The sequence below is a fragment of the Myripristis murdjan genome, chromosome 10 (assembly GCF_902150065.1).
Source record: "Myripristis murdjan chromosome 10, fMyrMur1.1, whole genome shotgun sequence".
NCBI classification, from domain to species: domain Eukaryota; kingdom Metazoa; phylum Chordata; class Actinopteri; order Holocentriformes; family Holocentridae; genus Myripristis; species Myripristis murdjan.
The window spans coordinates 7,931,170-7,956,765 of record NC_043989.1 but is presented as its reverse complement, the minus strand read 5'-3'; the positions used below and the strand labels follow the sequence as shown (position 1 = coordinate 7,956,765).

The window sequence follows — 25,596 nt, the reverse complement described above, 5'->3', positions numbered from 1 at the left end:
AAGGCTTGCTATTGTTTAATCTGTATCCTCGAGAGGAAATGCCTCCACTAGTTTGGCTACATTACAGTGCTACCGTCTGCCCTCGGTGAAGGTGTAAAGGAACAACATATTGAGTTGCATCAAGGAAGAAACCCAGGAAGTTTACAGTTACAATAAAAGCAATTTACAATATGTAACTGGTATGTAAGGAATGTCATGGGTAGCTTGCGCAAGCAGGTTTGTATTCTCAAGGTTTTATGAAGAACGGCATCCTGGTATGTTTTTTCCCTTTGGTGGGGGCCACCTGTATTCCTGGAAGGATTACTTTGAAAAAGGAAGAGGGAGGGATTAGTTGCTGATAGTAGGGTAGTGTGGGAGCTAGCCTAAAATAAAGCAAGAGAGCCACAGCTCTTGAAAAATGAACGAGCTGTGTCTTTGTTCAGCGCGCACAATGAGCAGAATTTGGCTTGATGCATCAGTGTGCCCCAGTTTCAGCTCCGTACCCCTTGTTCTGATCTCCTTCCTGTGACTAGGTAATGAGCCCCAGTCTCATTAATGTAGAGCAGAGAACTTGAACCTGCTTTTAAGATGAGGGGTCAATTTAAAATCAAGAAGACAACGCCTCAGCAATATTGAAAGTATAAATCAAATACATTCTCCTTTGGATGTGCGTACTTAGATTGGCAAAAGCATACACTTCTGCTGCTGCTGGTATTGCTATTCCACCATGCCAGGCATTTTATTTTTACATATCTGACCTGTTTGAAACAATAGCAGCTGAATTTCATGGAAAAAGCACTGTCGCCCGAAGCTCTTGGAACTGTGATGGTTGCTTTAGACTCGATTCGAGCTGCTGAATCATTGTCCGTGTTTACACACAACTATCACTTTCACGTCAAACCTTAACAAATCTTCTAATTGTGTATTTTGTGGTGACTGTGCTTGGCCCAGTCTAAAAGGGGCCAAGACAGAAGAAGAATAAAAAAAAATACACCGGAAAATGCAGAGAGTGGAAAAGATGGGGTCCTTTACATTCTTTCCATACAGCCAATCTGAAATATTTGAGACTGAAGCCACAATTGATGGTTTTGCATATTTCCCCCTGTGAGGCTGCATTTGAGTGGCGCTGTTTCATTCAATGTGATGTCACTGTGGAATGGGAAAAGAGACACTCCATACTGCCACCTAGTGTTGACATGCTGCGTGGATTATGGTCTGCTTGATTAGTTAATGCAATTCAAAGTTAATGTTATTTATCCCGTTTCATTTCCTCAAAGTGAGCACTGATCTGTGTTCTAGATGAGTGAAAGCTGCTTTCAATGGCATGCTTTATCTGACTTACCATTTAGAAACCAGAGGCCTTGTTTATGGGTTCTTTTGTGGAAATGTTGTGCCTTAAACCAAATTCCAAGTCAAAGTCATGACTTGCAAGACATGGGTATCAGTTGCTGGATGAAAAAAATCAATGGTTCAAATTGATTTTCTTCATATTCTGTGGTCAATTCAATGCCAAAACCAGCTTCTGCCACCACCCAAGATGACTGATCACTGCAGACATTTTTTCCATGTTTGCTGAAATGATGCTTACAGATATTCTTTATAGGTTTTAGTTACCTTTGGAGGATAGTAGTAGTAGATAACAGTTGTTGTTGTTGTTGTTGAAGTGGACTTCACCACAGGGAAGTGAGAGGTTGGGGTCAATTACAGGACAGCACCGTGGATCTGGAAGGGATTTAGCATCTTGTTAGGGGGCATCTCAGCAGGTTGGCTACTTTAACTGGGTCTGCTGGATCAGTGACAGTCTCCTTGCTTACAATGCCACTCTGCCAAAAGCTTTTTTGTGTGTAGACTTAATTTTTCTGGAGGACATTTACACATGTGGGCAGACGTTTTAATAACCACTGCATTACAAATAAACTGGCATATACATTAAATTCAGCATGCACATATCTTAATATCTGCAACATCATTGTGAATACACTGATGCTGATTATGTATGGTGCTCACAGAGGTGGGCATCTGACATTTCAATGTGCGTTTTAGTTTACTAGACATTTGTCACATTTATTGTCAGCTTGCCGTGGCATTGATTCCTGCACACTGCCTACATGTATTCATTTACCATAACCAATTCTGCAGTTTCTTGACCCTCCAGTAGGTGGCATCCGGTGTCTGAACATTGGCCAGACTAAATGGCTGTCCTCATGCTTAGCGTTTTCCTGACCACAGACACCCTGTACATAAGGATCTGATTAGTGAGGATATCACTGTGTGATGTAACCAGGGCTAGGCAACCCCCAAGGCAACCCAGCTTTCTTTCATTGTCCGGTTCATCAAGGCCCAACCCAAATACAATACAGCAGCATTTTTTGGCTTGCTGTGAGGGGCCAACACCCTTGTACTGATGTAGTTTCAAAACTTAATTTTGATTGTTCTCCTAAGAGATTATTGCACAGGCTCCAAAAAGTTTTTTTTTGCCCCCACAAATTTGTTGATTGTAAGATTTACACGGTAATTTGTAACAGGTGGTGATAAGGATTTTATTATACTTTCAACTAACCGCTTCCAAGAGGTTTTGAGTGTGGTTTTCTTTCACTCAAGTGCCCATAACCACTGCCTGTGTTTACCTTTGAAGTTCAGCTGAATACCGACTAGCTTAGCCAGTTTGAGCCAATTATGTCATGAGCTTTTCATTATTTATATAGTTTTTTGTGTTGTGTGTCAGGTTGTTTTTAAGGATCACACTGGAAATAAGTTGTTTAAGTAATATTTTCTTATGGTGTCTTTTGCAGTCAAATATACATCCATTATGTATGTGTTGTTTGTAAAAATGTATTTTCTATTTCCCAGTTCAAATTAACCATATGAAGGTCTTACTGGGGGACACTCCTACACATGGGAGTGCTGATACTGGGAAACCTAGGGATAAACAAAGCATCTATTTACTTTTTCGTGGTCAGCTTTCCATCACGTTTTCAATAATCTTATGATTGTTGCTGTCAGAAACATGACATAGAGACAGGGTGGCTGCGCTGACTGGTTTTTACATGTGTGTCTGGGGTCTTACACAGACCCCCTCTTGTCCCTCCTGTGTCGCCACATCTACCTCCAGTTGCCGCCAACAAAGCCATCCCAGTCGCCGTGACCCCTCCACACTGCCCAACCCTCCACCACCACACACACACACACAAACACACACAGTCAGTGCCCCAGTGTGTACCAACAGACAGTGGAGTAGCTGTGTGGCCTGCCAGCGCTCAGAGAGGGCACTTTGTTTCACCTCCATCTTGGATGGGTGCCACACAACCTGAGAGCCGCTCACTGGGTCACTTGATGAAGTCACTGAATGGGGAGTTTATAGCTATGCAGTGTAGCTCTTTTATTCTCTCTGTGCGGTGCTTTATTGCCGCCTTCTATTCCAGTGCTCAGTCGCACAAATCAATGTCAGTGTCCTTGTAAAATGTATTTCATTGTATGACTTGCCAGCTTATCCTCTGCACTATGACTAATCAGTAATTCAAGCTTCACCACAAATACACAGTCATTCTCTGGGCAACACAGTGTGTTTGAAATTGTTTTGTGCTGGCAACTTTACTTGTCTTGGTGGGGAATTAGGGCTGGGCGATACAGACACAACAAAACCTAATGTCTTTGACTGAATACCTCAAATGCAATATTTTGATGATTTGTCGGTCCATTCAAAGAGATAAACAGTCATAGGGAGTGTGGATATAATGACCAAGCTGGTAGAGGCAAATAACAGAATAGGTAACACAGTGTAAGTTCAGAAAATCACATAACTTCTTACATTCATGCAGTTTTTAAACCCAGGAAAATACAATAATTTATCACAGTACTACAATATCAAAAATTGCAGATGCTCTTTAGTCTCATACCACAGCATAAATATAATAATCATATATCCCCCAGCTTTATGGTGTTGTGCCATTTTTGCTTTGCTGTTTTCACCGAAACTTGATTGTCTCTGACTGGCCCCTCTTCTCTTCTTCTACAGGACCTGGAGATCGTCTACTCCTATCTCCACGGGATGGAGGCCTTGTCCAACCTACGAGAGCACCAGCTGAGGTGACTGTCTGCACTCACTCCTCGTAATTAACATAACTTGGGTCTTAATGTTCCAATTGTATGAATTTCAAATGCAAATTAAATACTGACAAGTCCTCACTGTCTGCTCCATGATGGTTGTAATCGGGGGTGGGAAATTAACACCATCCTACTGGCCAAATGCTGGTAAATTTTGTCTGTTAAGTTTTTCTAACGTGCCAGCCACTCTGGCAGGTAATCACTGCTCATGTGTGGTTTATTTTCACTCTAAAAAATTTATCTGGCTGATGAAATAGTCCGATTGACCAAAATATATTACCGACTGTAGCTGGAAGATGAAAAAGTTGCTTTCCCTACCCCGATTATATTGCCCAGTTCCAGTTTAAAGCAGTGTTTATTTTGCTTGATTAATGTTGAAGTGAGTCAGTTCTCCTTATGCTTGTTGCTCATCTAGATAACAAAGCGACACAATCTGCTGGCTTTCATAGGCATATAAAACATTAACATGATATGAAATGCAACACCTTCTTCCTCTATTGAAGGAGGAATTATTTTTGGCCTTAAGCAAGGGTATCACACCTTTTTTGACCCCAACATTTGAAACGCAGCTGCGCACTTACATCACACTGATATTTGAAGTACACATGGATTAAAAACATGCCTTTCCTCTGAGGGACAGCAATCAATCTCAGTGCTCTTATGAGTTGGTCACTGACAGCTGTGCACAGGCAGACTGCATGAGCTTCACGCTGGCTTCTGCACACTCCCAAAGCTGTTGAAAGCAGGTTTTCATTATAATTGGTGGATTGGTATTAGTAGAGTACTTTTAGCTTTGTTAAGAATTTTTCAGTGGGCCCCATTGTAATGTGGATCTCCCCATGTGACTTTCCGACAAGGGTGGGAAATTACCACCTGCCACCAGACCAAGTACTGTTAAATTTGTGTCCTAGTTACACTACCAGCTGCTTTTGCAAATAACCAGCAATTGTCTGGAGGCCCTTTTCCACCCTAAAAATACATAGTTGGCTTAGTTACACAGTAAAAATCTCTGGTGTGTTGTAGAATCGATCATCCACTGTGGTCTGTGGATGAAAAAGGTAGTCTCCTGCTCCGGTTCACACCCTAAGGTTCGGAGAGTGTGATTCAAAGCTGCACCAAGCAATTTTGCACGTTTCTTTGCTGCAAATGGCAGTGAAAGGTAACGGTTTGAAAACTGTTTGAACTTCAGCACCCAGAAATCATGTCAAGTCACATCAGTAAACTGCACACAGCACACTCATGTTTGCCAAAGGATACCAAAGAGCCCTCTCTGGACAGAGCGTCTCACATGCTGCTGCTCAGGATACCGTCCCACCAGTGTCCATGACTGATAGCAGAAATTCATTTGGGCCCATAGGGTGAATTTTTGTGGTCTGAGATACAGGGGACGGGATGCTCTTCACTATTACACCCTCACTTTGTGATGTATGCTGATAAAACTGATGTGTTTTTCCATAAATCGTGCCTTGTGCCATCCAGACTGGGGTTTGACCGATATGGGAGAAAGCTGTCACAAGAGTAAATCTATTTTAAATGAAATGTTTGAATAAACAAAATGAAAAAAATAGATAAAAGATAAGTGGGATATTGTCAAATACTGTCTTTAAAAAAACAAAAAATGGTTGGAAAACAACCTTCACATTGGATAGGGAAGACATGGACATGCAAATATACCAATAACCAAAAAATAATAATAATTCAGATAAATTGGGATAACCCTAAACCTGACTTCAAACTTCTTAACCTAACCTCATGTAATTATGCAATTCTAATATTGCCAGGACTGCCTGATAATGCCCTTTGCCTTCATATCACTATGTTTATCTTATAGTCTTTCATATGGCACAGTCTTTTCAAACAGTGCATGTCCGGAGTCCTTTCCCAGCATGCCTTGTGTGCATACATGTGAATTACACTGGTGAGGGAACAATGTAGCAGCACATGACCCGCATGCTGGAACATTCCACTGGGTGACCTCTGGGAGGCCTCCCACCCCACACCAGCCCCTCTCCCTCCATGTTTCCTCACTGCCCACCCTGTTGGAGCCTAAAGAATGTCCCCATGGACCCAGTGACCAATCACGCTCTCATGTGTACTTTGGTCTCTCTAAATGTATAAAAAAATCCTCCTCAACGGACCAGAAATCCCACCAACTATGGGATTATGGCGTAGCTTTTTTTCCTCTGCATTTCATCTGGGAGGAATGTGTTGTTTTTCTTGTGTGGTGCTTTCACACCGACTTGTTTTTTAGCATCAGGATTGTTTTTTTGGTCCTTGTGCAATGGGGCTAGAACACGACGGCCGCCCCCAGCTATTTTTGAAGCCTTTTGTTTTTTTGATCAGCCATTGTTTACCGTCGTTGCTTCTTTGTACAGTTGAGGCACACTCCAAGGCGTGCCTCTCCTCTGGAGGCATTTTGGGAAAGCTTGATGAGGGTGACTTTTTCACACTTTGTGGAAGCGAAGGCTTTGGTTCCAAAATGAGAGATCTGCTATTTGAAAAATGTGACCTCCTACTCTTGAGAAATGATTGCTGTGAGAAAAAATCATATGGAGTAAAGTTAGTTGGCAAAATTAAGGCACTTTTAAATGAACTCGTAAAATGTCTGCTATAAAACACTAAACTTAAAAAATAACAACACCAAAACTTCTGGCTTTTTAATGGGAGTATCGGTGAATCATTTGATCACAGTGACAATACAATTGGACTCTGTGCCATTATTTGCCATATCTGATTTTTTTTTTTTTTTTTTTGGCAGCATATTTTGGTTATTCCTGCAAATACGTTTACTACAAATGCAGATGACATCACATGGAGATGATTGCACAGTGGAGTTTGATACCACATTTTCTAGCAACCTGCCATATCAGTGGTTTCAGTGTCAGCCCCTCAGAATCACAAAGCAAAGGCTTCTGTCAAGACTCACCATTTTGCACTAGCAGCCAACAGTCATACAGGGAAAAATCCATGACAGAAGTAACAAAAAAATCTAAATTTCCATAACATGGTGCTGCCATAAAAAATCCTTGTTCGCCTGTTCTTACTACAACTATCAGCTCTGCTGAATTATCACACTTTCAAGCTATTTTTATGCCCATACACTCACTCATCCTTGATTAAAAGCAACAAGTTCCCTTTTCTGGGGGATGTCGACTACCACTCTGGGAAACACTGGAAATCATTATCTGATGTGGAAGTAGACAAGGCAGGGTGAGGAAAAGCGGGTACACCCCAAATAGTAAAATGCAACACTTCCACTATTCCAAAATAACTCCCAGAGTGATGATCATGAATTGCTGATATCTGACAGTGTAAGAGAATTTGAGAGTGAATTTTCCTTCTTAATAAACTCAGCAGGGTATCTGTCTCCCTTAATACTGCTGATTCCTGATATGTCTGTTTTATTTCTTTTTTTAAATTTTGTATCATCTATATTATATAATTAATAAAAATGTATTTGCATGAATAGTTACTTGCCCCCACTGGAGTCTAACTGCCACTTTCCCCCTCTGTCCTTACAGGATGATGTGTGAAACGGTGCGATATGAGCGACACGAGGCCAATGAAGTGCTATACTAGTAAGTATCAAAACGTCCAGAACTCCAGTGGTGTGCATGTGTCTCCGCGTAAATAGGTATTGATGATATTTGCTCAAAGGCTTACAGCTGTATCAGGCATGCATGAGTGTTTGGATTGCAGCATACATCATCACCATCAGTGGCTGCCAGTGTAACAATATATTTCAATTCTGTGTGATCAAAAGGCACACTATGGCCATCGCCATAACTCAGAGTTACTGATGAGCCGCAACAGTCCACATGCAGCGGGGCAACCTGGGTGACATAAATGAAAACAAATGGCTGTAAAGCATTGATGCAGTCAGAAGATGTCATTACAGAGGAGTGTGTGTGTGTGTGTGTGTGTGTGTGTGTGTGTGTGTGTGTGTGTGTGTGTGTGTGTCCTGTGTATTTCAAAGTCTTTCCAAACTGCTCTACTGCACCACTGAAGCAGAGAGACCTGGAAGGGATTTACAGTCTAATTTGGCCTCTGTTCAACAAGTCACTGGTTATTGAGTTGATGAAGAAAAACTGTAGCCATAGGAGCTCCTGAGAGCATTGTGCTGGATGTGCAGCTGGTTAGCTAGTCGCTTGTGGCGATGCTTTTTCTACCTTTGAATCAGGTGCTCTGAAAGGTCAATATGGCTGCAGGGCTGTACTGCAGCTTCCACACTGTGTAAGTGTATGTGTGTGTGTGTGTGTGTCTGTGTGTTAACCTGTTTCCAAAGGTTGACACAACTCTGTTGGAGAAAGAACACAGAGTTTGACTGATGTCACATGTTGGTTTCTGAACACCCAGGGTGAGAATTAAGACAGTTAATTAACTCTTATCGGTGTCTCTAGGGGCTGGAGAAGGCCTATTGTCCCATTTTGCCTTCTGCTCCCATGTGCGTGTGTGTGTGGTGGAGGGAGGATATGGAAGAGTCAACACCTCATTAGAAGCCCACTTGGCAATGTGGGAGCTGATTAAACAATAGGAATGCAGATTAAGCGGTGGTCGCATAAAAGACTCCCGTCCCAGCGAGACCCCCTCAGGTCCCCCCTCCCCCACCCCATGCACATCACACACACACACACACACACACACACACACACACACACACACACACACACACACACTCCCCATCTCCTCCGTGGTTTTGCTTAGCTAAGAAGCTTGCCTTGCATTAATATTATTAATATTATAAGGACCTGTCCTAAACTTTCGTAGTCAAAATGTGCTTGATCTTATTTGCCATGAGCACAGACAGACAGACAGACAGGTAGACAGGTAGATAGGTAGATATTTTGTTTTTATCCCCAAAAGGAAATTAAATTGCCACAGCATCCAAGTAAAAACACAAAGAGGGTGATGCAAAAAGACACCTTAAATGACATGTAGGTTTTTGTGTGTGTGTGTGTATATATATATATATATATATATATATATATATATATATACATATATATATATATATACACACACACACACACAGATATAAACATGGCAAATGGCATATAATGAATAAATAGAGTGTATGCATAATAGCAGTACAGTATATTCCAAAGTATATATAGTAAATACCGCATAGTGACAAAGTTTGTTGGTAAGGGTAATTATATCACTAGCATCATATGATATAATTATAGTAATATGAATGAATGTTAATAGATATCTGAGATGTCTGGTATCCTGCCTCTAGCTAGCTCCAGGTTAAAGCACTGACACACAGTACTGCCTTTACTTTTTGTTTGTATTGGGCACGTGTCGGTGCCTGTGTGTACACATATGTTTATATTCCCAATTAATTTGTGCATTTTCACTGTGGTTCACTTCTGGCCAGAGCCTGACAGATGAAGGTTGGTGGCTGATACTATTATCATTGATGCTTGCAAGTAAAAAAAAAATTCTAATAATCGTATATTGGCCAATTTTATACATTAAAATACACATTTATGGCAGTTAATGATCATATTTGGCTTGATATTTTACAGTTAACCTTCTTGATCTCTTAATACAGTCCGTGCCACTATCAGCTCAACTATGATACGCTGCTTTGCCAGCTCACAGCTGTACAGTAGAGTATTGTAAAGAAAAAAGGTCTGCTGGACAAGCTACAAAATGATCACACTGTGTTTAAATAAGTATGTACTGTCATTTTTTTGTATGTTGGCCAACATACACCACTGATATTGATACTTATATATCTGTGATAGGCCAGTAGTGGTGACAATACCAGCTGCAACTGTTTGCATTCATATATATTTGTACATGTGCATGTGTGTGTCTTTGTATACATGAATATGATGAAGAATGTTGGCAAATCCTAGTACTGACATGGAGTCCAGTGCTCCTGATAAAAGCTGGTATAAAACAGCAGCAGGGCAGATTAACTCTCCTCCTGTGGAGGATCTTAATCAGGCCTCTCTCTTCATAACATATGCCTTTAACAACCTGTCTCCATTTCCTTGTCTATTTATAACAGTGAAAATAACTTGCCTGGGAATGAGGGCTTTAAAAGTCAGTGGTGGAATTTAATCGCTATAGTATCTCCATTATGTTGTAAAATGCAGGTACCTTGTAGACTGAACAGATTGTCTCGAAGAAAATATACAATTGTTATAGTGCCCTAAAAGAACAATCCATGCTAAAACACTGGTACAAACACTTGAAAAATGTCAATTATCTGTCACCTGCAAGCAGCTGGATTTTTGCATCAGACCCTAAGAAAAGCAAGGGTATCTTTGTAGAGTTGCTGTTTTGCATCAATAATGTACAGGGAGAAATCCATTGCAGAAGAGATACCAATTCCTCTGCCAATAATAGAGTCAGTGGGCCAGAATGCATGTTGCATTTACAGAAAGTGGCACAACTCTCAGTTTCTCTCAGTTTTCTCACTATTACTATACTGTTGAGTATCACTACTGCTGTTGATCTTTCCACATACACCTGTAAACCACAGCTGTATGCAACACAGTCAGGCAGGTTATCTTGGGGGTTCAAATTGGGGGTTTAGATTTAGGAAATCACTAACAGGAGTAGAAGCATATGAAGAAAAGTGGGAACATCAAAAAGGTAAATTGCAGCACTTCATCACACGCACACAAAAGAGTGATGCATAAGAATCTCTGAGTGTGCAGATTATATAGGCCGAGTGTATACCATATTTTCACATTGTAGCCAGATCAGGTAAATGCATGCCTTAGAGTTGCAAACATTTTCAGCAAATTCAGTGCAAACAGTCCCACCTCCACCTTGTGTTTCATTGTAACACAACATTCTTGTCATGCGGGAGCCCATCAGAAACAGGTCCTTGATCTATTTTGTATTCCCTGCCCGTAACGTAATAAACTATTTTTTAAACTTCATTTTGTAAATGTGCACTCAGTGGCGAAAGTCTAACCTTCCTCCTTTTGTTTTGGAGTTTGCAGGAGTGGTAGCTCTAACAGTCGTTGTAAAAGTGCTCATTTTCCCTGCAAGGGGTATTAGATTGTGACTGCCTGACATGGTGACACACAGAAACACACACACACAAACATGCACAGATGCTAACACAATATCTCCTGAAAGTATCACATTCAATGAAAAGCTGAACGAGTGAGGATTTACCATCTAGAGATTATAGTGCTTAAACCCTCCTGAGATGGAGGCTGACCTGGCACATTTTCCAGCGGGGGGGATGAAGAGGGCTAGCGTCTTCTGGTCGCCCCTGTCGACTCTTTGAGTGCAGTCCTCGACCTTTCACCCACGCTGTGGCATGGGTGGTCCGCTTGCTTACAGTTTATTTATATCCTTTTTAAAGACAGGATCCCAAAACTTCTTGTTTTCTTCATGATATATATGAGATATCATAAAATGTATTCCAGATTCCAGATATGACATTATTTTGGTAGCCTCAGTTTAAGGAAAAATATCAGTAACTACTTATTCACCAAACATACAATTATTTTCTGTAATATTTCATATTATGGTCACTCCCCCTGTAGAATGTAAAACAGAGTGTGTTTACAACTTCTGTCAAGGAAAAAAGAAAAAAAAAATCAGATTGTGTTTGCATAGGTCGTGGAAATTCAGCATTTTCATTGTGAAAAGTTATGGAGTTTTACATTTGGCAAAGTGAGAGCCCTGTGTAACACTATTACTCTGTTTTTATGGGAGCTCAATTTGTTTCTTCAACTTTGCAGAGCTGTAGTTTTTGGAGTCAGCACATAGGGCATTACCTAATATAGTGTTTTATTTTATTTTTTTTCCCATTTTTTTTATTTTTTTATTTTATTATTATAAGGAATTAAAAGATGTTAAATCTGAATGACTCACAGTCATAGTGGATGTGATCTGAATTAGAAGTGCTGTGTGTTCTACTTGATAATGTGAAGGTAATTAAGTTCAAGTAATTTGGCAAGTCATTCGCTCCAAATCTGTTCATTTTCTGCCATTATGGAAACATTAGCTAATGTTGAATACAATGGCCTGTTTTCCTTGTTCACTGATGACGAAAAGGGTTGCGACAATACCTGAAATTTCAGTATTAATTCAGTACCATTATGAAAGTTTGACTTCATTATTGAATTTTAGAAATCGTCAGTGTCTGTCCCTTAGTGTGTTCTACGTACATGTGTACTGAATAATTTAAAAAAGAAGTAGAAAGATTTGAATGGACGTTGGACTGCAGCAATCACAGAGAAATATGGATATAGTTCACACAGAGATATCAAAGCCCCATGTTCAAAAAACTTGCAAAGAGATCAAATGTATCAAGTGTGGTAATACATCAAACATAGTGGTTGTGTGGCATTATTATTATTATTATTGGTTTTTTTTTTTTTTTTTTTTATTTGCCGTGGTATTGTAAAAGCATCAGATATTTAGACATTAAACTTGCATTGGTTGTTGTGGCAACAGTACTGAGGAGATCCTGAGGAGTTTGCTGAATGGGATATCCCAGTCTCTGGCTGAGGTTTTGGCGAGGCAGTGCTCCCAGACAGCTGCTGTTGTCCTCTTCACCTTGCTCTTTTTACCCTCCGGTATCCTGATCATCTGGGAGTTCAGCGGCTCACCACTAGAAACAACATCACACAGTGGATGGGAAACTCGCTGGTACAAGACTTTACATCCCGAGGAACGGCTGGACCTTTTCTAACAATATACAGTGCTATTCCAGGCACATTTGAAGTATTTCTATGAAGTAATTTAAAATAAAGGAATGAGGAGTTTTCAGACAGTGTCCCAAACAAAATATTCAGATGCTTTGCAGAACAGTCTCAGGTCTTCAAAACAATACAATATTAATTTTATACAAACTGATAATCATAAACTATCATAACAAATCATGAAATTCCAACTAATAATCATTGCACTCTGTAACCTCCCACTCTCTCACAGTTCCTACATTTTGTGGTTGGAGCCACATCTTCGCAGCTGAAATATTCTGCAAAAACAGTTTATTTTTTTAAACAAAAGATAAGTGTTTATAAAGAATAACAATAACAATGCATACACAATAGAAGAGCTATTGTGAAATAAGTGCTATTGAGAAAGTTGTGTGAATGTTTTATTTGAGCGTGACTTTGTGGCATTGTAGATTCTCGCGGGAATTCTGTGGTAGAAGTACAACAATAACAACATAAAAATATTTTCTGCCGCTGAGTGTATTTTTGGCCACATTCATTGTCCCCGTCAGTGGACAAGCCCCCCCTTCCCACCCCCCAACCCCCCATGTTTTGACACTTCCACCAACATGCCTTTCTACCCAGCATGCATTTGCATTTAAAGGGTGCCCTTCCAAAACAGTGTGCACCCACTTTGAAGAAAAAAAAAAAAAAAAAAAAAAAAAAAATGTCACTTGATCATGACTACTCCCTATGAATCCATCCAGGACATGTAATTTTATTCTGTAAAAAGTTGCTTATCTGTAAATAAAGACTTCAAGCTACCTTCCACCTTCACTGACAGCCAAATATGAGTCAATGTCACAGTTTTAAATGGGGAATTGTGTCTCATTTTTGAATGAAACTCTTAATATTATAAGGATAGAGGCACTTCTCGTGAAATTTTTGATGCTAAAACAACCTCCCCTCCATCTCGACTTCCACCACCCCCTTCCCACTGCCTCCATAGCACTCACATAACCTGATCCCCTGCTGTTAAAGGCTTCCCGGGGGGTGGGAGGGTGTGTGTGTGTGTGTGTGTGTAGGGGGGGTAGTGGTTTTGTGGATGATGTCGAGTGCTTGACGATCGCTTCTAGTACGCGTGACCCAGTTCAGTCAAGCTGTCATGGCACATAAGACTCTCCTATTTCCTACTTTTTTTTTTTTTTTTTGTCTGTGTGTATGTGCTGTATCTTCTCTTCCTCTCTCCTCCTCCTCCTCCTACTCCTAACACCATGCGAGACGCTCCCCTCGCTCGGTGCATCTGCGTGCCAGCAATTAATAATTGAGCATTTCATTCGCGCCGGCTCCGAATGCAAGGAGGAATGATGGAGGGAGGGAAGAAGGAGTGTAGAAGAAGAGGAGGAAACAATGGAGGGTGAGGGTTGGAGATCAGTAGGGAGAGAGGGAAAGAGAGGAAAGGGGTGCGTGATGTTTTGGACGGAGACGGAGAGGGTATAGGGGAGAGAGATTTTGTGCTGTGTCAGTAGGGTGTGCTGTCTACAGCCTCATTAGTTCTGTAGCCAAAGTGTGGAGGGAAGAGAGGGGAGACTTTGTTCTCTCCATGATTAAAAAAAAAAAAAAAAAAACTCAGTCAGCACCGAAAGCCTGGCTGTGAATATATGTGTCTGCATGGGGGAAGGTGTGTTATATGTGCACCCATCCCTTCCATTTGTGTAAGCAAAACCCAGTCCCACCTTGCTCATGTCTGATTGGCCATTGATTTTTTTCTCCCCCCGCCCTCCCTCTCCCTATGGCTTCAATTAACAAGTTTCTCTTAGACCAGGTGAAAAGGTTCAGCGATAATGACACAAGCTGCTGTCTTATTAACACGAAAGCACTTGTAGGTAGAAGGCTCGGATTCAGCTTGATAAGCACACATACGTCTGCTGTGCTGAAGCTGCACTTCAAGCCACTGGCTGGTAAACAGACAGTGGGAGCCTTAAGACAAAGAGGCACATCCGTTTGAACGTTAACATAACATGCCGTGCGTTCATCGCTAGATAAAGTAATGTAGATGCTGAGCACTAAACAAAATTGAATAGAATGAACATTTTGGTTCATGGCAAGTTCATGTATTTCCAGTTGGTTCCATTGCAGAGGCAGGAACTGTACACATTCACTGATGTTACTGTGTCAGCAGAAGCGTTTGTTTTGGGCTCTGGTAGATTGGTGGCTTTGGTGCAGGGTTATTTAACAAATTTGTTAGCAATAATGCAGCAAATGAGGATTAACTGACATCACATCATAAACTTATATTTTGCTAGTTTTACCCTTAATGAAAAAAATCAATTTCAGTGTTAACTTATCCCTGCAATGTTCTGAGATGCACATAATGCAAAAGAGACAGTGAATATCCAGATGTTGTTTTGTCAGAAAATGGTTGCCTGTTGTCCCATTAGATAAACCAAGCTACTTTGCTGTCATTGTAGCTTGTCCAACAGAATTTCATGTGGTAACAGTCCTTAAAAGCAGCTCAATAAAACTGTAGTATACTCTGTACAATGCCAAATCTCTGTTTGCTTTCAGATGAAAAATAGCATCAATATGCATTCATACGGATGATTGATAAACATCAAACCAGCTGTTCCAACATTGCAGAATGGTGTCACCGCGCCGCATGTAATATTTTCAAAGAAGAATAATTTTGCCTTGTGTTTTCACTGTAGCTTGCACAAAATATTTAACAAGTACAGCTGCATAATTACTCAAGCACAAAGGGATATCACATTTTTACTTTGGTTAAAATGTTGCCTTAGCAGAAACTGAAATTCTGAATTTACAACGCCTGCTGACTTGAAAATAGTCAGGATGCTGCCATGTGTACAAAATTAACAAATTTATTCTGATTGGTAATTGTGAATGTCACAATGTTTTAGCAAAATAATTGGGAGTAAATGTGCAGTTCAGCCATAATTTGTGGAGTCTATGTAAGGAGAGGAAGTAGAGCAAAGTGATAGCAGTATCATTTTCTGACGTGCCTGTCTTTGTGCAGGGCCAAAACTTGAGCTTGCAGTCATCTCGGTACTCTGTGTCATCAGACTACTTCCTCCCTTGGCTTTCTACTTCCTCTTTCCCATTAGTGGGCTGTTACATCATGCTTTACTCGAAATGTATCTTTGATGAGTTGTTTATCTGCTGGCACATCCTTCCCATAGACAGATGTTCTTTAATAAGGCTTGTGCTTCACTGGTATTGCCTCTAACTCTGTTAAACAGCAAACATGTCTTTAATTGAACCTGAAATGCCGAGTAAGCATCTCACACATCACATCAGCATGTGTGTATGTGTGTGTGTGTGTGTGTGTTCTTGCTTCACCAGTTGTTGTAAGGACCTGACAGCCAGCTGCATCATCCAGGGGTCAGTTTGAGTTTAGTCTGTCTGTGATGCCCAGTTCCCTTGCCTGTGCATTTCTCTAGGGCCATGGGTGTGGGTGGATTAGAAGTGATTCATCAGATCATTCATAGTCTCTTATATATATTCTTTCTTATATGTCTTTCTCTCATTTTTCTCCCTTTCTCTCTCTTTTTTATTCAAGAAGCTGTATTTGGCGTGGTAGCATTCTTACATTGTCAGTCATTCTTATGTGATGCCAGTACATGAAACATATTACTTGAAATGAATAAAGGTTGGATTATGGTTCTGCACTGAAGTGTCAGCTCAGGCATTTGCGGCTCTGTCTTTGATAGGTCTGTGCATAGACCGCCAAAACATCGGGATAAAAATTATTTTCTGAAACAAGAAATTCACGGTCAGACACATTTAATGATGTCCAAACTGATGTTCTGGTATATTTCTTCAAGAACATTTAGTAACTTCTTCCAATCTTAATAATTTAGAGATGAGGTCTTAGAAATGAATATATTTTCAAACCTCCTCAGCTACTCTTGCTCTTTTGGTCCTGCATCGTCCTACATGCCATTCAATTTTTGGAGAGGTGCATGTAAGCTACAGTGGCAACATCTGTGAGCTACACTGGCACAACAGATGCCTATGGCATAGCCATGCATGGTGACATTTTGATGCAGACCCATAAATTGGCCTTAATCTTTACTTGGCTCATTCTTCTTCTGGCTGTCTGCTAGTGTGTAGTAGATGTCTATATATGGAAAGTTTATTTTCAAATGCTGTATATCCATTTTTTAAAAAGAAAACAAGTAAATTATACCTGAAATTAATCATGGTGATGTGTTGTTATTTTGTTAGCAAAGAAAGTGAAGAGTATAGCTTGCCATAAAATATACTAGAATTTGTATTTTTGTATTATCAATACTTTTGTAAAATTCAATTTCAATTGCAGATGTCTCATTTTAGGAAGAAAGTCCTTATATATCTGTTCCCTTCCCTGAAAGATATTTTTGGTATTTCATTTACTCGAAATTTTTAATTTAACAGTCATTGTACTTTGTACTAACGTGGAGGAATTTTCTCTCTCTTTTCCTTCCAGCCCTGACGACATTGGAAGCTGCTGGTATATTCTACTGTCTGGCTCCGTCTTCATCAAGGAGTCCATGTTCCTGCCCAGAAGCAGGTAGGATCCACAGCCATTTCGCCCCTGGGTGCGGGTTGATCTTGGCATTAAAATGCAAGCAGCCCTCCCACCATCCCACCACCACAAAGGCCTATTAAGAGCATTTACAAAGGAAGATAAAGAGCTGATCCAGGACTGGCAGTGGAAGGCCAATGTTAATTTATTCTAAGAAAAGATTTTTTTTTCTGATCAGCTTGCACAAGTCCACAGGAGTAAACAGTAACACTTTTTTTTTTTAAACTTGTTTTAATTGGTACAGCTCATGCCGATTTGCACTACTTGCTTATCTATTCCAAACAGTCTGGTGATCACAGTGCTTTTCACACACAGCACAGCCTCCTCCCTCCGCTGAAGCAAATTTATTCGTAGGCATGATGTCATTTAGCAACTTTTTGAGCTGCCACAAGCTACTTTCTTTCGAAGACAGTTGGCAGCACTGGAGGTGGCAATGTTACAATTTTATTTTGTTGTTGTGATGTCCTCTAGCCATTTGAAGTCACTCCACACGCTCACGAAACATTTCATAACAGGCCTTTATACACAGGATGGGCTTTCCCTTGTTCTGCTAAGTTAGGTTGAGCCTGCACTGAAACCTGACTCTGATTTTCTAAGAAAACCAGGTGGTAAAGAGTGGGTTTACAATTAGGACCCATCGGGTGGGCACCCTTCATCACAGATGTTCAACTGATTTAAGCCCGGGATACCTGCAGAGGGCTCTGTGTATCAGCACTGATCAGCACCTATGAAACTGAGGCCCAAATGTTAGCCTCAGTTTAAAAAGCTGTGATTCTGCAAGAGACTCTTACATGAACCATCACTGTGGGCGTCGTGAAAACAATGCTCTTTTCATCCAGTAGGCTTACATAACACACCTACAGCCACGCAGAGCTCTGCACCATCACTTTAGGTTCCTCAGCAGAAATGTCCCACTAGTCCAGAGGGGTCAGTGTCAGTCATTCTCAGGGTTCGTATGAACGTCAGAGGCCTTTAAAATGCTGGACTATCGGAATTGTGCCAAGGATCGGTTCTTGTCCCACCCCCATCTTAAATATAACCTTTTCCATTTCTGCCAAGGTGAAAGTGTTTCTGGTGTGCGGAGGGGGGATTTGCGGATATTGGCAGATTAAAGTTGATGCACGACTGCAGCCACTGGGGAGGAGACGACTCTGAAATTGTTAACTAAGCGTATGTTGCAAGGAAGCCCATGCAGGGATCCACGCTGCTGCACGAGACTGTGTGCGGTTGATCATTAGCTCACTTGTTCCAGAGTGCCAGCTGTGATGCACAAAACTGTCTCGCTTCTTTCATCAGCACTACATGATACTGTGCATGCACATTCACTTAGAACCACTTTAATTGCAAAATAAAATAAATATGCAACTATTTATCTTGATGACATCAGTGCAGATATGACTATACTAGAAAAGGCACAGGGTATCCGGTCCTCACAGCACACAGTGTAAGACATACGAAAATATGTATGCATGTGTATGGATATCCACAAAAATAGAAATTCAGCATTTAGTTTCCTTTTGCATTTTTTTCACTAAAACATAACACCTACATTTTTAATTCAGGTTCACATAATTGGACTTTTTTTATTCTCTCGTGCTAAATGATTGATTTTTGTTTATTTATTTTTTTCTATAGGTGCATATGCTCTTTATGCAGTGTTAGGTCAGCAGTGCACAATTTGCAAGTATTAAGCCTCATTGAAATGCATAGATCTGTGGCATGCCATATGCAATAAATAAATAAATAAATGAATAAAAAAATAAAAAAAACAAACAAAAAAAACAAAGCAAAAAAAAAAAGCTGTGTAGCTATTGCAGGGCATACAGTAAAAAAAAAAGGGGAAAAAAAAATATATATATATATTTCTTTTTTCTTTTCTCCTTTCATTTCATTTTTTTTCTTTACTTCCCAGGAATGATCTTAAGAGCTCATGTGATGAAACTCACTCAACACAAGATTTCAGTACAAGTAGGAAAAGGAGAACAACCAGTACTGCGGTTTGTTCCATGACAGCGGTGGTATCACTGTGCTCCCAGTGAGTGTGACCGATAAGGTTTTTATAGAGCGTTAGCAGTAATAGAAACAGGTGTGACAGCACACAGCCCGGATAAATGACATCATCAATCTGGCGGAGGCCGTCTGAGGTCACGCTATGCTGCATCACAGTCGCACTTCTTAAATGTACTTGTCGCTGCCTCACAGAAATATCACATCATCGGTATTGTGGTGTTTTTCTTTCCTGACATGAATTTGAGGTTTGCGTGGTCAGAGATATTCACAATCAGCGGGACCGTAAAACCCTAAACTGTATACTTTCAAAACCATTGAAGGTGTGAATTTCAAAGTAAAACTTTTTTTTTTTTCTGAATACTTAAAAAAAAAAAAAAAAAACTTCCTTTTGCAGTTATATTTTTTTAATTTTCTCTAACAACAGTTATATGACCAGAGGCATCCATTCACAGCCCTCTGGTACTGCATTGCCTAGTCCATAAAGAGGAGAGATGGCAAGGGCTAAATGCCTCAGAGGGGAAATTGGTTGTGACATGAGGAACTGAATGGAGTCCAATGGGACTTCCCGGGGCTTTTAAAGACATGGTGGAATTGAGTTTCAGACAGCCCCTACCCAGAAATGGCTGCTCATATCTACACCAGCAGCAAGCCTGAAAACCTGATATGCTTCCATCATTCCCTCTCTCCCTCTTTCTCGATCCCCACTCTCCCCTCCCTTGGTGGCATAGTGAGACTTGATCCAGGGGAAGATGAATGACTCAGTCATTAAGTGAAGAATGTAGAGCTCTGTGCCTTATTTAAGCCAGGGCCAGTGTGAAATCAAACACAACCATCATTTGTATTGACACAAATAACAAATAAATAAATCATGATAAACAGGTGACACACACCTCAAGTCTGTACGGATATGTAAATAAAATGTAATTAAAGTGAATGGTTTCTTTTTCGCTCAATTTGTTTGGAGAACAGAACATGTGACCTTTATTTATTTATTTATTTATTTTTCCTCCATTCACTGTCTAGTGTATGATGCAAATGCCAGTGGGAGAAGTTCAATTCCAGGTTTAGAGAATAAAAAAAAAAGTAGATTTTCAATTCCAAATATGATCTGCACTATTTGAGTAATGGGCAAAAATGATTCTTGAATTCACTGTAGAATATAGTTTATTAGCTGTCCTAGTAACTTCAGTAACCGTGCAGTGACTATATAGTCCAGTAATTTTAGGCCAAAATTGGGGTCAACCTAGGACAAATTGCAAGAGAAGCAAACTCAACTGATTTTGTATCCTCAGTTTGTCCTGAGTGAGGGAAAAAAGTCCCAAGAAATCCCATTGGTGGAAAGTTTTGAAAATCACCTATTTATGACCACATATTACCAAAAAACACTGTTTTTAACACACATGAAAGGGGGTCAAAATTTATTTTCAGATATCACTATAAAAATTCACAAGATGATTACACACACAAAGACAAGAAAAAAAGTCAATTACAAGTTCTTTGAATTATTCTGTTTACACATGCATATCACACATTATCTTATTTGATATGCGCTAATAAGGAATATAAGGAATAAATCCCAGAAGAGACATTTTAACAATGAATTAAAAGGTTGCTATATATATAGTTACCTTGCATTAAAAGGTTACTATGCAACAGTGAATTAAAAGGTTACTATATATATAGTAACCTTTTAATTCACTGTTTAAATATCTGTTCTGGCATTTATTCCTTATATTCCTTATTAGCGCATATCAAATAAGATAATGTGTGATATGCATGTGTAAACAGAATAATTCAAAGAACTTGTTTTTTTGTTTTTTCTTGTCTTTGTGTGTGTAATCAACTTATAAATTTTTATAGTGATATCTGAAAGTAAAATTTTGAACCCCTTTCCCCTGTGTGTTAAAAACAGTGTTTTTTGGTAATATGTGGTCATAAATAGGTGATTTTCAAAACTTTCCACCAATGGGATTTCCTGGGACTTTTTTTCCCTCACTCAGGACAAACTGAGGATACAAAATCAGTTGAGTTTGCTTCTCTTGCAATTTGTCCTAGGTTTTTTCATAAAATGACTGGACTAATATGGAAATAACTTTTCTTGCAAAATGAAAATGTTTAGACAAAAACAAAAAAAAAAAGAGATAGATAATGTAGGTTTATTTTATCTCTCACCTCTCAGTAATAGCTCACCTTGTAGCTCAGCCTTTAACAGATCAAAACTGTCAACTTCCACCATGAAATGGACTTTACTAAACCCGTATGGCTTTCACTTCCCATACCAGTTTGATGTCACATCCTTTTGTTACCTTCATCAACAGACAAACTGTGAGCAGTTACCTCCAGTCGTCCACCGATCAGTTTCCTGATAATCAGTCTTGATACATCATTTCTCACTAGTCTTGCTTCAAGTTTGCAAAGGAATTTCTTCCTCATTGCTACTGTACGTGTAAACTGACACTCTTTCCAAGAGATGAAGTGTTGAGACACAGATACGTCAGTGACTGAGGAACGCATGACAAATAACATACATTGACATGACAACACTTTATTCCTGTAAGATCCAGTGCTAGTTAATTCTGTAATTGTGCAAACACATGTATGGATCATTGCTTAAGAGGTGTTACTCAGACTTATGGGTTAGGGTTAGGGTCAGGGTTACTAGGACAATTGCTGTTAAAGTCCTGTAAAACAAAGACAAAAAATAACTTTTTCAAGTTTAATTTGAAGTTCACGTGGTCGTTCATGCGTTGGTTAGTTTCATTATCATCTGGACGCTGAAACCTGTTAGAAATGAGCAAAATAATTCCCCTGATAATAAGAATTTCCCCTGTTACAGCAAAACATCACTGTTGTCATGTGAACACCTTGTGACTCCAGTTTTGGTGATTTTCATGTTTAAACTTCAGTTGGAAGGTTGAAAATTCTGCCATTTTTGTCTTATGAAAACCCTTTCAAGCCCTGTTGATATAAACTCAAACATTTGTGGTATCAGTGTGAAAACCAGGCAGTTTCTTTGTCCCTGACAGGTTTCACTGGGAAATGCCGTGTGTTTTATTTATTTAAATTCCAAACATTTTGCATTTTGACAACAGCGATATAAATGAACAGTGCAACACTGGAACCAGTTATGAATCTGTTGTGTGAGCCGCTTGCTGGCTCTGAAACGCTTGCATGTCTGCTGCTGTGTTGCGGGGACTTCATGAGTAAGTTCTCCAGGCAAGAGAGGAGGACTTGAGGAGTCCAACCCTCCACCCCCTGCATCACACACACACACAAACACACACCCCACCCTCTCTTTCACTACCAACTCTGTAGCAGGAAGTGAGTCGTACGCTGGAATGTTGGCCGTAGTTAGTGTACCGCATCACAGAGAGAGAGAGAGGGAGAGAGAGAGAGAGAGAAAGAGAGAGAGAGAAAGGGGCAGAGCCATAGGACAGAAGCTGATCCACACTCTTTCATAGTCTCTCTGTCTCTCACACATAAACATAGCCATACACACACAGAGAGAGCACCGGGGTGTGTGCTGAACGATATGGTGCAGCCAAACCAAAGTGTCTGGACTGGAAACATGGCTCTGGGACTCGCTTTGGACTAACAGAGGGAGGATAATTCAGAAAGCAGATCCTCTTATCTTATCAGGTGGCGGTGTCACTCTCCTTTCGGAGCAGTTTCGAGTGCCAGGGTAAGTGCCCAGACTGCGGGCGCACTTAACTCCTTCCACTGTGAAAGCAAAGGTACATGGCTGCGTAAAATCTTAGCTCTCTTAAAAACTCCGGTGTTGTGGTTGAGATTTAAGCATGACTTGCCTCCAAGTTGGGTGCAGTAAAACATTCAGGTCTGTGTGAAAGATTATTGGAATGTGAGGCATGACTTTGATGTTATTTTGGATTTGCCGGTGTGCAGAGTGTGCTGCCAGTAAAAGGGGTGTGTGTGTGCGTGTGCATGTTTTTTTATATGCTCAGGGTAAGACATCAGTTTGGGAACTTTGAAACGCAAACAAAGGCGAACCCCCCTGCTGTGGAGAGCGTGCAAGAAATCGATGAGAGATGGTTGGCGCGGGATGATTGATTGATTCGTCTCAAAAGTTTTGAGAGGCTAGCCCACTCCCTAACTTTGAAGTTCAATGCCCTCTTCTCTTTGCCATTACAATGTCACTGAAGTTGTATTTTGGGAAGCATAAAGTCACGAGTCACTCACAAATTCTTGGCAGTGGTGTCAGTTTCTATTTAAGAAGTGAGCAGCAGTAGGTGGGTGGGTGGCGCGTGGGGGAGTAGAGGGGAAGCCACAGCATTAGTCAAGGAATTTAGTTTGTGTTTGGAAGGTGAGAACTGGATAGATGGTCCGGGACTCATGACATGCTCTCATCATCCAACTGGCTGGTCGTCTGCTCTGAGGGATGCTGGTGAACCGTCCAAGCCCGGGCAGTGTTTTCATTGACTAAGCAGTCATGGCCAATCACCCCTGAGACAGCCCCCCACTGACACACACACACACACATGCACACACATTCAGAACCGCTCTCCCCTTCTCTGACCTCTTCTTCCCTTCCTCTCGCTGCTCTGTCTGAAGTCTTGCATAACCAGGGAGTTTAATCTTTGTCCTGCTTAAGGGTTTGGTAGGTTTAAAAAAAAAAAAACAGCGTGCCCTCTTGCCAGTTACTCAGTTAAAGGGTTTAGCGGAGAGTGGAGTCCCCCTCCCGCCCATCACACACACACAGACTCACACACACACACACACACACACACACACACACACACATACACGCACACTACACTCCCCAGCATTCCCCCAGACCACGGGTGCAGATTTGGGTTCGGACTGGTGCAGTCAGACGGCTGGATGGATTGCAGGCTTTGGCGGGGGGCTGCAGGGCGAGCAGAGTGAAAGGCTGGTGATGCATGTGGAATGACATTCCAGACGCCCAGGCTTGTTGTATAACAGGGGAATGTGAGGCCGCCAGAACAGAGGAGATAGCAGTCAACAGTGGGAATAGGAGGCGTTCATTCCAAAATGAAGTGCGGCACCACCTGTCCACACCTTCACGTGCAAAGTGTCTGATAACGCAATTAAAATAACATTTTGCAAAGTGTAGTTGATACCTTCTTAGTGGACAAAATCTTGATTGTGCCATTTTCACAGACTGAGTTCTTTCATAGTTTAGATATTGAATGAGAAATTTCACATTATGATTTTTTTTTTCCTCCAAAATGAATATGCAAAATTCTGGAAATGAACCCCTCAGTTAATTTCAATCACTCTAATAAGATAATATGGGCAAGCATGGTGGCGTGCAAAGCATAATAATGACAAAAGTACAGTGCTGTACTCTGTTATAAATGAGTCACAAAGCAGAAAAGAAAAGAAAAAAAAAAAAAAAAACATTTAGCACATCCTCTAATCTGCTGAGACTTAAAGTTGGTCAGCCAGCAGACTGTCAGAGTACAGAGCCCAGGAGAGAAAACACAAACCTTACTTCAACTCATCGACTCATATTCCTCAGTGCTGAATTATTCATAGCAAGTAGATTGTGAACTCACATCAGCATCATTAGTAGACCTAATAAACATTAAATACTTGCACTGGTCAAACTTTGCAATATAGGCTATGCAGCCATGTTGATTTTTTTGCAGAGATACCCCCACGCCCATCCCCACCCAGCCGTCCTAACAAAGGATGCAAAGTTTATTCAAGACACTTCCGCTTTTGTTTTTGTCCTCTAATAATACTTTCACCCACACAGCAGACCTTGTACTGTTATATTTGCTCAGGACTAGTCATAGAGTAATGGAGGCTTTAATCTCCAAACAAGACACTTTTGTATTGGAATAAACCCACCCCTCCCCACCCCTTTGCTCTCCACTTCCATAATCCGTTCTTTAATATCGCACATAGCCCATGGCATTTGCCTACTGCAAAATGGAGGATTGGATTACTTATGTCAGGAATGTAATGGAGGAACATGATTGAACATGTCGTTTTGGTGGTTCCAATTGGTGGCCTGACATGTTTTGTGATGTGAAATGGGTGGAATTGCTACTCCTGTTTCCACAGAGGAGTGAACCAAGTGAGGCCCAACAGGATCAGAGACAGTAGCAGCTCCAAATGTTAGTGAAACCAGATCAAAAAGCTCCATTCCTTTCTCTGAAGCTGCTGCCCAGCTGACAAATCATCCTCGCTGGCAGAACGTCATAAAAGTATAACAGCATTTGTCATCTTGCAAGAAAGTGAGTGTTATCGGCCCAGATACTCGGTTAGCTCCGCATAGGTCTGCTT

The 25,596-nt window shown here is 40.6% G+C and overlaps 1 protein-coding gene across 10 annotated transcripts in view; it reads left to right on the top strand.

Moving 5' to 3' along the window:
* Positions 1-25,596, top strand: part of rapgef2b (Rap guanine nucleotide exchange factor 2b) — a 111,721-nt gene that overhangs the window by 26,376 nt on the left and 59,749 nt on the right. For 9 of the 10 annotated variants that reach the window (XM_030061424.1, XM_030061422.1, XM_030061423.1 and 6 more), the window contains exons 2-4: positions 3,995-4,065; positions 7,605-7,661; positions 17,215-17,298. In XM_030061424.1, coding sequence (XP_029917284.1) covers positions 3,995-4,065; positions 7,605-7,661; positions 17,215-17,298 — 212 coding nt within the window. Of the gene's footprint in view, positions 1-3,994; positions 4,066-7,604; positions 7,662-17,214; positions 17,299-22,843; positions 23,006-25,596 lie in introns of those variants that run through there. The other variant, XM_030061425.1, reaches the window with a different exon arrangement.